The sequence below is a fragment of the Nelumbo lutea genome, chromosome 6 (genome assembly GCF_056320005.1).
Source record: "Nelumbo lutea isolate HS-2025 chromosome 6, American lotus-T2T, whole genome shotgun sequence".
Taxonomy (NCBI): Eukaryota; Viridiplantae; Streptophyta; class Magnoliopsida; order Proteales; family Nelumbonaceae; genus Nelumbo; species Nelumbo lutea.
This window is the reverse complement of record NC_142689.1, coordinates 53,758,877-53,772,126: the sequence shown is the minus strand read 5'-3', so window position 1 is coordinate 53,772,126 and position 13,250 is coordinate 53,758,877. Positions and strand designations below refer to the sequence as shown.

The following is a 13,250-nucleotide window of genomic DNA, read 5'->3' as shown; positions in this document are numbered from 1 at the left end:
TTTGACAAAATCCCCAAGACAAACAAGAACCTTGATCATACATCATCCCCTAACTTAAAAAACTATAACTTAATTACACATCAATTTTTATGACTAAACTCTAAAGATCCACCGTTCATCACAACAACTTCCTTTCTAATTGCCCCAATCTATGCGATATCCAAATTCTAACTCCTCCAAAATCAAATCCAACACCCCAAGATCACTAGGAAACAATCAACTAATGAATCTCACCACAAATCTAGGATGATCAACTGCAAAAACTTCAAGATCCTATTACGATGGCTTTGAAGGATTACTAAGATCAACCATATATTTCTTAGATCAAAACCATCCACTTGACTTCTCACCCTAATCCATGCCTACCTACCAAATTGTAGCTCAAAATTCCCACATTTAACCCCACATTAAGCCTAGACCCTATTCTAACAAATCTCATTAATTAGATCCTACCATCCATCATCCCAACAACACATGACAACTCAGACCTTGCCACTGTGTTTGGAGACCCAAAAAACCCTAGCATGTTAAATCTCACGATGAAACACCTTTGTTTGACCATTGAAAAAGTAAGATTCTATTTTGAATCCTCTTGTTGATTGAAAAACCATATGCTAAGACATTGATCTAAACTAAATCAATCAATCTATACCTCTGATCAATGATCCATCACTTCCATTACATTTAGGATGATCAAAAGTGCCAACCCACCAAATTTCATCCCAAAATTCCCCAGTTTGACCATTCATCAAACAAAGATTCTATTCCAACATATCCTATTGATTCAAACTTGTCAACCATTGATCTCAATCATCTTGACCCCATTTGTCCAATCAGACCTCACCACTACATTCAGAGACCTAAAAAAACCCCAAGACGCCAAATTTCACATCCTAATTCATTTGTTTGATCGTTAAACTAGAAAGATGTCATTTCGATGCACCTGATTAAATTACCACGTCATCTAAACCAACCTGAAGCCTTAAAAGGGTGATGGCTGGTGTCAGATCCATTCTTGACCCATTAAAACACCTGTATCAATCAAACAGAGTCTAATTGGCTTAAAAAACTCAAAATGCCAAATAGACCCCACTTAAGGCTAAGAAAAGACAAAACCACATTTAAAAGCTCTTCAAATTTACATTTTCTGCCACTGATAGCCCCAAATACGAGACTGCAACATCTTTCATGCCCTAATCTCCCATTGGACTCACAAAACCCATGAAAACCACCGCCAAATAGAAGAAAATGTTTCACCAAACAAGAAAGTTTAACTGATCACCTATTTCTTTGAAGAATCTTTGCCTATTTTAATGAAAGAACTCTACTCAGTTACAGACACTGTAGCAAAGCGAATTTTAGACCCATTTCCCTCCATTTTCTCTATAAATAGAGGCCCAACTCGAGCTTGAGGGGGGCACGAAAGAGAGGGAGGAAAGGAAACCTAAGAGAGGCCCTAGAAAAGAGAAGAAGAGGGGAAGATGGTAGTTTTCTAACTTCTATAACACACCTGTTCTACTTGAAATCCCGAAGCCCCTGAAGCCAAGCTGAAGCCTCATCTCCTATCTTCCAAACTTAACACCAAAAAGCTCAACTTAGTTTTGTGCCTTACTCAAGTTTCATTTGAAGTCCTTTTAGCTGCTAGAAATCTTTCGACAAGGTACATACAAAAGGTGGGTTTCTTTTTTAGTTTTTTTGGGTTACTTGAGGTTATGAAATGTTGGAGAAACTTGGCTTGCAATTTCTTCTTGATTGATAATAGAGGCAGAGAGGCGAGGGTCTTAAGGAAATCAGTACCCAAGACTCGACAACATCACCTCAAAATCAGTTCTAGGAGAAGTTGAAAGCATGTTCCTCTGGATTTAAGAAATTCGTGCAACCATTTCTGTTTTTTCCTGAAAGAAGCTGTCTGAATAACTCTAGTATCGGGATGCTACAGCAGCTTGGAGAGAGAAGTGCCTAATACGTTCCCTCTCTTAATCCTTAAAACTCAAAATCTCTTGGTTATGTGTCTTTTCCATAGAAAACGGAGTCACTATCAAAGACTTAGATCGATTTTTCATAGTATAAAAAATGATGGCCCATTTCCTCTAAAAATTGGGTGGTGACTCCAAATCTTTTGAGCTGGCCATGAGCCTCCCAGATTTCATAGACAGTCTTCAAGCAAAGGCAAAAGAGATCCTTATATTGAAATTATAAAAGATACCAAAGCTTAAATCAAAAGGCATAAACTAATTACAAACTAAGAACAAAAAAACAAAGCTATTAATCAACACTATTACTCAAAAGAGGGATTTGCAAGTTATAGGGGGAAGTATCCACTTTTTGGGTACTAGCAACAAGAACGAAGGGAACGATGAATAGTTTAGGGGATCAAAGGGGTGTAATAGAGAGAAAGAGGGGGGTGGTCGAAGTAGAGATTAGAGGAAAGAAAAACTTCTACCTCCCCTACTTGGTCGTGTATGGGCTTGATTTGAGTTCAGAAGGTTAGAAGAAAGAAGCAGGAGAATTCGCATGGATTTAGGTGATCCGGGAGAAGTAGAAAGAGAGAACAGATAGGGGCTATCGTCGCCATATTGAGTGTTAAAAGGTAAGGGGCGATGAACATGTAAAATAGTGTATTATCTTGAATTGAAAACCTTAGGTTATATTTATATGTTAGGTTGGGGAGATTTTAGTGATTTTAGTAAAGTTTAGGGGTAGTTTGGTAATTTTAGGAATTTTGGTGGTAGTTTGGTAATTTTAGGCTTAAATGAGTCAAACTGAAATTTTGGTTTAATAGTGGGTATTTGGGTTAAAAGAATTAAGGGTGGAGATGGATCTCAAAATACAAAGTGGTTTTGTGTATATGGACTAATGAGATTAGCCAAAAATAGAATATTTTTAGATGAGTAGGCAATCAAGGGTATTTTTTGCTATTTATAGAATGGGGTTTTGGAACTTTAGAGTTGATTAGTGGGGTCAGATTAGTCCAACTGGGCCCATATTAGGCATATCTGAATGGGTTGATTCAACTAGTGTAGGATGTTGTTAGCACCCGATTTTTTCTTAGTCCATTGCCTGAACCTCCAATTCACCCCCAAACACCTGAACAAACCCTTCCGACCTCTTTGAAACACCCAAAAACCCAAAAAGCCCAACTTTTAGCCCCAAAGCCTTTAAATCCATCGTTAAACCTACCCGATACCTATTCGATGGCCCTGATCAACCTCCATTTACACTTTAACCATTAGATCAGACATAACCATTAGACCTAGGACCTCCCAAAATACCTACCCATGAAGTTTTAAATCAAAATTCCTTAATTTACCCTTTCATCAAGCAAAGATTCCATTTCGGTCGATCTCGTTAAACTAAACACTCAGAAAGCCAGATTCCCTTGATCTTGATACATCCGAACCGATCAAACCACACCATTAAAGTTTGGACAAATCAAAATACCTGCCCATAAAGTTTTAACTCTAGATTCCCCCATTTGTCCATCCATTAAACAAAGATTTTGTTCTGAAATATCTTATTGACCTACATTTCTCCGATCTTGACCCCCCTTCAACCAATTAGACATAATCATCAGATCCTGGACACCCTAAATACCCACCTATGAAATCTCAACCCAAAATACCTCCACTCACCTTTTAATTACACTAAGATTCTATTTCAATATCATAGATTGATCAGATTCCAAGTCCTTCCGATCCAGGCCCATTTGACTCAATCAAACCTTACCAATCACCTCAAACTACCTAAAAATCCTACCTTGTGAAATTTCATCAAAACAGAATTTATTTGCCCTTCACTCACACAAAGATTTTGTTTTGAGGCCCTAAATAAACTAAATCAAACCCTTTCCAAATCTGCCCAATCCGGGATCCATCAGGCCAATCTGATCCCATCAATCAACCCAGAATTCTTGAAAACCCTACCTTGCCAAAATTTAGCAAAAAATGCCCTCATTTACCCTTCCATCTGAAAAGATTTCGTTTTAGTCAATATTGTTAGCCCATAGACACAAACCCCCACCACTAATTGCCATTGCTTGTTGCTAAGACAACTTGATCAGACCACCATTTCCAACAACAAATTCAAACCCTTCCACCTATGGTGGTGGAACTCATCTCTAGTATCCTAAAATCGTCCCAAATCTCCTCTATGTTTGTTATTAATCTCATGATCAAGCTCTATGAAGTATGAAGAAGAATGGTGTGCACCGGTAGCAAATATGTATTCTTGTTCCCCTGCTCCATTAATTCATTCTAAGGCCAAAATCCCAACCCAGGTAAGCTGATTTAGTTTTCTTAAATCAACTCCTGTAAGTCACCGGGTACCAACCTGGATCTACTATAATTGTTCTTTTTGTTTGACAATACCATGATGATGTCGAGATGGCCGTATTTGCTCTTCCGCTCTATTATTATTTTTTCTTTTTTTTTATTTTGATAATACCATGAAAATGCTAACATTTGCCAATTTGCTCTTCTGCTCTGTTGCTAAGGTAATACCTTGGTAATGCTTACATTTGGTTGATTTGGTCTCTTGTGTTTTAAATCTAGTTAGATGACATGTTTTATAGAATTTGAACCTTGATGGTTGTCTGCCATGTTTGCCATGTTCAAGAGTCAAGACTAAGATAATATTGTTGTTTTATTTGGTTGTTGAGATATGTAATTTGGATGAATGAACCTAGCGGCTACTAGTTTTGGCTTCCATAGATTGAGACGAAGGCAAAGTAATCAAAATGATAATAGATAAATAAATAAGTGGTGTTTGATTCTCTTATGTTAGTTCATTCTTGTTTTGTCTCACTTGCTAGTGTATTTGTAGTTAATTAAAGTAGTATTTGTTCATGCTCACACTTGAATGGAATTTCCATGTTCCCCACTTATTGGACATGGGAGAGGGGCACCTAACCCCTTCCCTCTCCCATTCGAGTCTTACCTGGATTGGTTTAACCGGTGCCTCAGGCTGATGGAGTCATTGTTGAACCAACATATATTTGATAACCATTCTCGGAGGTCCCATCATCTCCATTTTCTGTAACTGATGGGTGGCGACTCCATTTCCAGCCCAAGTGACTACTAAGCCGTTTTCATGATGCTCACAGGTGTAAAAAAAGAATCTTTGTGTGAAGGAGGGGAAATCAGGGGGTGTTTTTGGGTGAAGTTTTGTAACTATGGTCTTTAGGGTACTCAAGATTGAATGATAATGTTTGATTGGCTTGGGGGGATCAAGATCATGAAAAATTTGTGTTAATAAGAGGAGCCAAAATGGAATCTTAGGTTGATAGAGGGCTAAATGGGAGATTTTTGGATTGAAACTTTATAAGTAAATGTTTTGGTATGTATAGGGTTCAATCGTATGGCCTAATTGGTTTAGAGGTGTTAGAATGACGGAGGAATCTTGGGTTGAAATTTCATGTGTAGGTGTTTTAGTATATTTGGGGTTTGATGGTGGTGTTTGATCTAAGGTTCAAAGTGTAAATGGGGGTAAATTGAGGTTACCCGATTAGGATCGGGCATGTTTAACGATGGATTTAGGGGCTTTTGGGTTAAAATTTGAGTCCTTTTGGTTTTTTATTATTTTGGGAAGATAAAAAATATCTGATTAGGCATTTAGGGTGAATTGGAGATTCAAGTGGCGAACTAAACAAAAAATGGGTGCTAACAATTGTTTAGTTGTAATATTAGATCCTAAGATAAAATTATAAGGTATACTTAATTCATATAATAAAAATATGCAAATAGATATAGGTAGACAAAAAGAAAAAAAAATAAAAAAAAAAGTTTAATATGTATAATTTATATGAATTTAAAATTAAAAAAAAGGTTGAGTGTCACTTGCTAAACATAGTAGTAGTGGTACCATATTAGGTAGAGCTAAGCTATGGTCCATAGGGGCATTGTTTGTCGTCTTCCTTTACTTCAAGTTCATCTTTTAGTGAACTTAATTTTTATTTGCAAAATAGTATTCTAATTTTTCAAATATATGCAGAAATAGAAAAATTAGATATTTTAGCTTGGTGGAAAACAATAGGAAAATAATTATCCTATGTTAACTGTTATGACACATAATCTTCTAATCCCACTAGTGTCCATAATAACATTAGAATCTTGTTTTAGTGGAGGAAATAGAGTGCTAGATAAGAGGAGTCGGATGACAAATGAAACATTGGAGATGTGTATTTGTTCAAAAGATTGTTCGAATGTATCATCATAAGAAGAGGAAAGTGAGACTTGAAGAACATTTCTTAGATTATTGTAAAATTTGAGATTTTCAATTTTCAAATTTCAATTTTATTTGCATCTTGTAAGTTATTAATTTGTAATTTTTTTTCAATTCCATTGTAAATTTTTTTCAAATTTATTATCACAATTTTCAAATTTATTTTATTTTTTAATTCATTTTATCATTTTATATTTTTATTGAATGAATCAATTATTCATATTGAATAAAAATTTGAGATGATTTTTTCTTCAAAATCTTATTATTTTTTATAATTTTTGAGTTTTTGATTTTTTTTTGTTATAAATGAAAACAAAAAAAGAGAGAAAATCTGAAAATGAAATAATACAGGCCGGCCCGGCCAAGGCCTGTGGACTACTGGCCCAGGCCAGCATGGCCGTGCCAGCACGGCCTGCTACAGTGCGGGCGGTACGAAAATGCGTGGACGTGCCGGTCCATATTTCACCGGCGTTTTGACATTTACACACCAACACACACCCCTCACCTCAAGGGACTCTCTCTTTGACCTGCTGTGTCTCTTATCTGTTTTTGCTTTGACAGTATTTCTGTAATTTACTAATGTATTTTAGTGGAGAACCAAACTGTGTTTTGGACCTCACTGATACTGGGCAATGGAGGACAGAACGGAGAGGAAACTGATTTTTTCTGTTAATGGTGAGAGATTTGAGCTCTCCACCATTGATCCTTCTACCAGTTTGCTTGAATTCTTGCGTTGTCGGACTCGTTATAAAAGTGTTAAGCTTGGTTGTGGAGAAGGTCAGTTGTTTTTCTATTTTCTTTTACTGACCTTAAATTTTTCTTGCTTCTAGTTTTATGATGCTTCGGTTGGTTTTTGAAGTTTTGAATAGTTTGGACGGTGAACACATGTTTTTCATGCTTTATTTGTTTAGAGGATAGGTGTTTACAGAGTAGGTCCAGTTTCTCTGGTTTCTGTACCCATAAATGAGATGGGGAGGCCCTATTTTGCGTTGCGCTGTATGACTTTACCTTCCCTCTTCTAATCTTACTCTTTTCTCCTCCGCCGGCCTCCGCAATTTCTTCCACCGAACAACGAAACATTCAATTCCGCTCTGTGTTGAGGCCATTTGATGGAACCTTGGTCCTAAAGTCAGGGTTTAGTGAGTGTTCTTTTGCTTGTGGCAGGCATCCAGTTGGCGCTTCTGTAGTGCAAATCATATATGCCGTGATAGGTTGCAGTTGAGTGCAGTTGTAAGTGTCCGCTACATCGAGCAAAAGTTGCGTCTCACTATAGTTTCAGTGAAGTTCTTCTGAATTGTTGAAAAAGGTGCGCTTAGACTTTGAGTAGAAAGGTAAAATGTATGGGAGAGCGGGTTTCGATAGATTTAGGAAAGCTCAATCAAAAGAAGCATGGAAACACATTTTTAAATTATTGTCTTGTTCTAAATCTCTAAACAAAGCTAAGAAACTAAGGTTATAAACAAAAGCATATGTTTGAGATTGCCCCAGAAACCTTAAGATTTAGAGATCCATGATAGAATGAGTTAAAGAAAAATTTAAACTCATAGAAAATGTAAAGAAGCATAGACACCTTTTAAATTATTATGCTGCCTCTAAACAAAGCTAAGAAACTAAGGTTATAGACAAAAGAATATGTCCTTAAATTGTCCCATTTACCTTAAGATTTAGAGCTTCATGATAGAATGAGTTAAAGCAAAATTTAAACTCATAGAAAATGTAAATAATCTGCAAATTTAGTTACTATTTGTTTTTTTTTTTACTTTGTTTATGAAAGATATGCAATCCAAAACTGGATGTGTTAGGGAACAGGGGAGCCAACAAAAGGAAATAAATGTATATTCTAGAAGAGAAAGGAAGAGGCCATGTCAGCAACAACCTAACTAATTGCGCAACTAAATCAAGTTGCCAAGTTGACAGAGGCAGTCAGCAATCTATTAATTGGTTGAAGAAATTAGTCACATGTAATAAGAATCAGTACAAAAAGTGAATATGTACAGAACTGAGAATATGAGAAGAAGTCTGGATTTCTTTTTATTCTCTCTCTCTCTCTCATTCTTGATGGAGGTAGCTTCACCTTGAAGATGATCTTGTAACTCATTCAACTTTGAGTTGTGGGTTCAATCCCTTGTTTCCATAAAAAAGAGAATGGCAAAAAGGAAATGTGGGAAATCTTTGGTGATACTGTTCTAATGTGGTCCTTAGTTATTACACTTTTGATTGAAATTAAAATGCATGTAGTAATGCCTTTGGCTTAAAAAAGGTTTTATTTTATTTTTCCTTTTTTCTGTTTTATTTTATTTTTTACTTTTTTTGGTTCAGTTGGATGGATTTTCACCCCACCTTATGGACATGAATTATTTGAATCCAATTTTATTTTATAGAAAATGGGTTTATATTTTAACATTTCTCTTCCTTTATGTTGTATTTCATTTGGATATCTATAGTATCTACTGTAATACAGTGGCCTTTAACATTGATTGCTTCCACTGGTCTTGGGCTCTTTTCATTCCTTTTCTTTCTATTGACAAATTTATCCTCATGGTAGTTATTTGTTTAAAATTTCCATATGACTATTCCCTATTCTGTTGATCTTTTGTTCTTTGGTCTGCTAGTTTTGAATTTCATGAATGAAATTTGGAATTTCACTTCTCTTTTCAATTGGAAGATCTATTTGTTCTATTGGATGCAACTTATTGTTCATTACTTCTATGATACTAGTATCTGATTAATTTGTTATGTTTCTTGTCTCTCTTTTCAACCTTTTCTTTTGTTATTGAAGACATGGGCATAATTTCTCAAATTCTTTTGAGATCAATTGGAGGAAACATATTGCACTATAAATTTCAGTCTGGTATTTTGGTTGCAGGTGGTTGTGGTGCTTGTGTTGTCTTGTTATCAAAGTATGACCCTGTTCTTGAACAAGTTGTGGACTTCACAGTGAGTTCATGTCTAACTCTTCTTTGCAGTTTACATGGATGCTCTATTACAACTTCAGAAGGCCTTGGAAACAGCAAGGATGGGTTCCACACAATTCATCAAAGGTTTGCTGGTTTCCATGCTTCACAATGTGGATTCTGTACTCCTGGAATGTGCATGTCCCTTTTCTCAGCTCTCCACAATTGTAAGAAGTCCCCGAGGCCAGATCCCTCTCCTGGGTTCTCTAAGCTTACAGTGTCAGAAGCGGAGAAGGCCATCGTCGGCAACCTTTGCCGGTGCACAGGTTATCGATCAATTGCTGATGCTTGCAAAAGCTTTGCAGCTGATGTTGATCTGGAGGATCTGGGTCTCAATTGCTTTTGGAGAAAAGAGGAGAACATGGATGCTAATGCTAAATTAAGTAAATTGCCCCTCTATACTCATAGTGATCAGATATGTTCCTTTCCCGAGTTTTTGAAACAGGAAATCAAATCCAAAACCCTTATTTATTCCAATGGATATTCTTGGTATAGTCCTGTCAGTGTTCAAGAACTTCAGAGTCTATTGGAAACAGATGAAGCTGAGAATGGAACCAAGGTGAAATTAGTTGTTGGAAACACAGGTGTAAGCTACTACAAAGAACCAGAGACGTACAATATGTACGTAGATTTAACACATATCCCTGAGCTCTCTATGATAAGAAGGGACAGCAAGGGAATTGAAATTGGAGCAGTTGTTACAATCTCTAAGGTTATTCAAGTTTTGAAGGAAGAGAGAGAAGGTGGGCTTCACTCAAACAGGGAAATGATATTTAAAAAAGTTGCTGATCATATGGATAAGGTTGCATCGGAGTACATCAGAAACACAGCAAGTTTGGGTGGAAATTTGGTAATGGCACAAAAGAACCACTTTCCTTCAGATATTGCTACAATACTTCTTGCTATGGATTCAACAATAGTTATGCAGACTGGTTCCAAAAGACTAGAAATTACACTCGAGGAATTCTTGCAGGGTCCACTGTTCAATTCTAAAACTGTGCTTCTAAGTGTTAGAATCCCAAGTTGGGAATCAGAAAGAAGAGTTTCATCTGAAATAAAAACCAAGATGCTATTTGAAACCTTTCGAGCTGCGCCACGACCACTTGGGAATGCTTTGCCATACCTCAATGCTGCTTTTCTGGCACAAGTTTCAACCTGTGAAAATTCTCATCATATTATTCTTGAAAACATTCATTTGGCTTTCGGTGCTTACAGGACTAAACATGCAACAAGGGTAAGGAAGGTTGAGGAATTTTTGGCTGGAAAATTGCTTAGCTACAATATTCTATTTGAGGCTATTAGCTTACTTAAAGCAACTGTGGTGCCTGAAAAGGGCACTTCCTATCCTGCTTATAGAACAAGTTTGGCTGTTGGTTTTCTATTTGATTTTCTTCGTCAACTGGTAGAAGCTGATGCTGACATTCCCAGTGGTGGCCTGAATGGATTTGTTTGTGCTTTGCCTAATAAGTTCTCTGGACCTGAAAGTAGTAACTTTCATATTCGAAGACCAGCTCTGCTCTCATCTGCAAAGCAGGTGGTGGAGGTTAACAGGGAGTATCATCCTATTGGTGACCCAACTAAGAAAGCTGGGGCAGAAATCCAAGCTTCTGGTTTGTTGCATCTAATTAAGTATCTTATTTCATCACTATAATTGATTCTTTGTTTTCTTTTATTTTTCCAATCTAAATTCTTTTAGTTGAGATTATTGTCATATGACCAATTCTATTCACAAGCAGTAATAATGTCAAGGACTGTTGAATCACAGGAAAATGTGATCAGTGGAGTTTTGTGCAAATTCATAGGTATAATTTGGTTTTAAGCATTGTTCTACTTGTTTGTCATAGAATAAAAGGAAATCCGAAATTTGTAATAGAGTTAAAGAATGGAAGAAAAGATGATCAAGATTATAGGAGAAGAATAAAAGAGAGAAAGGAGAGAAAAACACTGCAAATCCATAGGTACAATAACTTGTTAGGCTTACATACTCTACCCCTTGACACATCACTGTAAAATCTGAGTGGCAGCACCATGTAAACTTCATGTTGCAGATCACCATTTAAGAATGTATTCTTTACATTAAGCTAATAAAATGACCAAGAGTAATGGGAGGCAAATGACAATAACACTATATTCTTCGCATGAAGCTCTTGATGTTCTCAATCACGAACAAGATCAATTATGACTCCCAGAATTAAGGTTGGGGAGATGGAATCCCCTTGTTGGGGCTTTGAGAAATATGGGGCCTTCAAGTTTTGTACGGATAAATGTTTTTGGTATTCTTTTGCATGCTTGGAGCTTTCAAACATTCAGGGCTGTTGGAGATGCATGTGGTAGTTTCAGGTTCGTTGATCCAAGAAACATTGCGTGGAAGGGTCTTTCTTCTGCACATATCTTAATTGAGGTGGAGGAAATACATCATGTCCCAGCTTCATTGCTGCTTCATTTTGGTGGAGAACCTTTTGACTTAAGAGTTGTGGTGGAAGGGAGTTACCCTGGTGGGTGGCTAGAATTTTTAGCTTTGTGGAAGGAAGAGTGGAGTGCCTTTTCTTCATCGGCTGGGATGAAGATGTCGATGGGCTGGAGGAAGTGTTTGAAGGGGAAGACTAGGGTTTTGTTTTCGCTTGGCTTTATAAGCTTTCAATGCAGGAGGGCATTGTGGAGCTGATTGAGGGTCTAGTCCTAGAGGTGCTTTTGTTTTTCCTTAGATGGCTGTAGTTTCTCTTGTCATGTATTAGGCTTTGTCTCAGTTATATTTCCTTTCTCTCGGGTGATATTTTATCGCCTTCCTCTTGTATTCTCTTTTTGTTTTTTCTAATGGAATTTTATTTTTACTTTTCAAAAGAAAAAGAGGATCCTAGTTGAGGTCAAGGACATTGTCATTGTTCTAGATAGAATGGTTCTGGAATTTGCAGGAGAACCTTATGAATTGAGAATAACAATTGAGGGGTTGATGGATCATTTAGGAAGGAGAAGGAGGAGGCTTTATTGGACAGAAGAATAGTTGGAGAAGAGGGGGTGAAAGGAGGAGTGGTGGGAGATGGAGGGTTGCCAGGCTGTAGGACAGGGGAGAAGGCAGAGAAGGAAGGGGAGTCAAGAAGTCACTTGGAAGAAAGAGGAGGTGATGAGTTGGCATCACCTATCAGTAGGGGGGTACAGGTGGATAGAGATGGATTGAATGGCTCGAGTGAGGAAAGACAGGTGTCGGGTAGGGAGAGTGAGTTAAAGGGAGATCAAGAGTCAAGAGAGGGGATAGATAAGGGAGGAGTTGGAGAACAGGTGGTAACTGGTAATGCTAATGCTACACGAAAGAAAGGGGGGGGGGTGGGGATCATTGGTTTAAGGGGTTATTGGTTGAATTCAAAAGAAGGAATAAGAGGAAAATGAGTAAGGGGGTGAGGGACATTGGTTTAAGGGGTTATTGGTTAAATGCCATCAAGGGAAAGTTAAAAATCTGGAGTATGGAGAATAAAATGAAGTTGGGTTCTGAAAAGAAGGCCTTATTGAGCACCATTGTTGAGACTATCAGAGCTGAAGTGGCGGGTCCCTTGACTGAAGAGTTGAGATTAAAAAGGTCTATTGCAAAAATCAGATTTGACAAGATGGCTGTAGAGGAAGAGATGAAGTGGAGACAAAGAGCCAAAACTATTTGGCTAAAGGAGGGTGATAAAAATATGAAGTTCTTTCATAAAATGGCAAATGCTCGTGCAAGGGTCTCTTCAATTAGCAAGCTAGTGTGGGAGGATAGGAGTGGTGAGTCTAGCTCTGAGGTTAAATTAGTAGCAACCTCTTTCTATAAAAACCTCTATAAAGAGAGGTGGGTCCATAGACCATTTCCCTCCGAGCTTCCTTTCAAGCAATTGAATGAAGAGCAGAAACTCTGGATTGAGAGACCTTTTACAGAAGAGGAAATAAAGGAAGCAGTCAAGAAGCTTGAAAGTGATAAGTCACAGGGTCCGGATGGGCTTTCAAACCTCTTTTATTTAAAATGTTGGGATATTGTGAAGAAAGACCTGATGCAGGTGTTCCAGGCATTTCACACAAATGCATCACTTCAAAGAAGTCTGAATGCTAGTTTTA

At 37.3% G+C, this 13,250-nt stretch overlaps 1 protein-coding gene across 4 annotated transcripts in view; it reads left to right on the top strand.

Moving 5' to 3' along the window:
* The first annotated feature begins 6,705 nt into the window (after positions 1-6,705).
* Positions 6,706-13,250, top strand: part of LOC148848927 (abscisic-aldehyde oxidase-like) — a 126,029-nt gene continuing 119,484 nt past the window's right edge. For 2 of the 4 annotated variants that reach the window (XM_088951960.1, XM_088951959.1), the window contains exons 1-2: positions 6,706-6,996; positions 9,086-10,783. In XM_088951960.1, coding sequence (XP_088808086.1) covers positions 6,852-6,996; positions 9,086-10,783 — 1,843 coding nt within the window. In that variant the 5' untranslated portion in view covers positions 6,706-6,851. Of the gene's footprint in view, positions 6,997-7,207; positions 7,526-9,085; positions 10,784-13,250 lie in introns of those variants that run through there. The other 2 variants (XM_088951961.1, XM_088951963.1) reach the window with 2 other exon arrangements.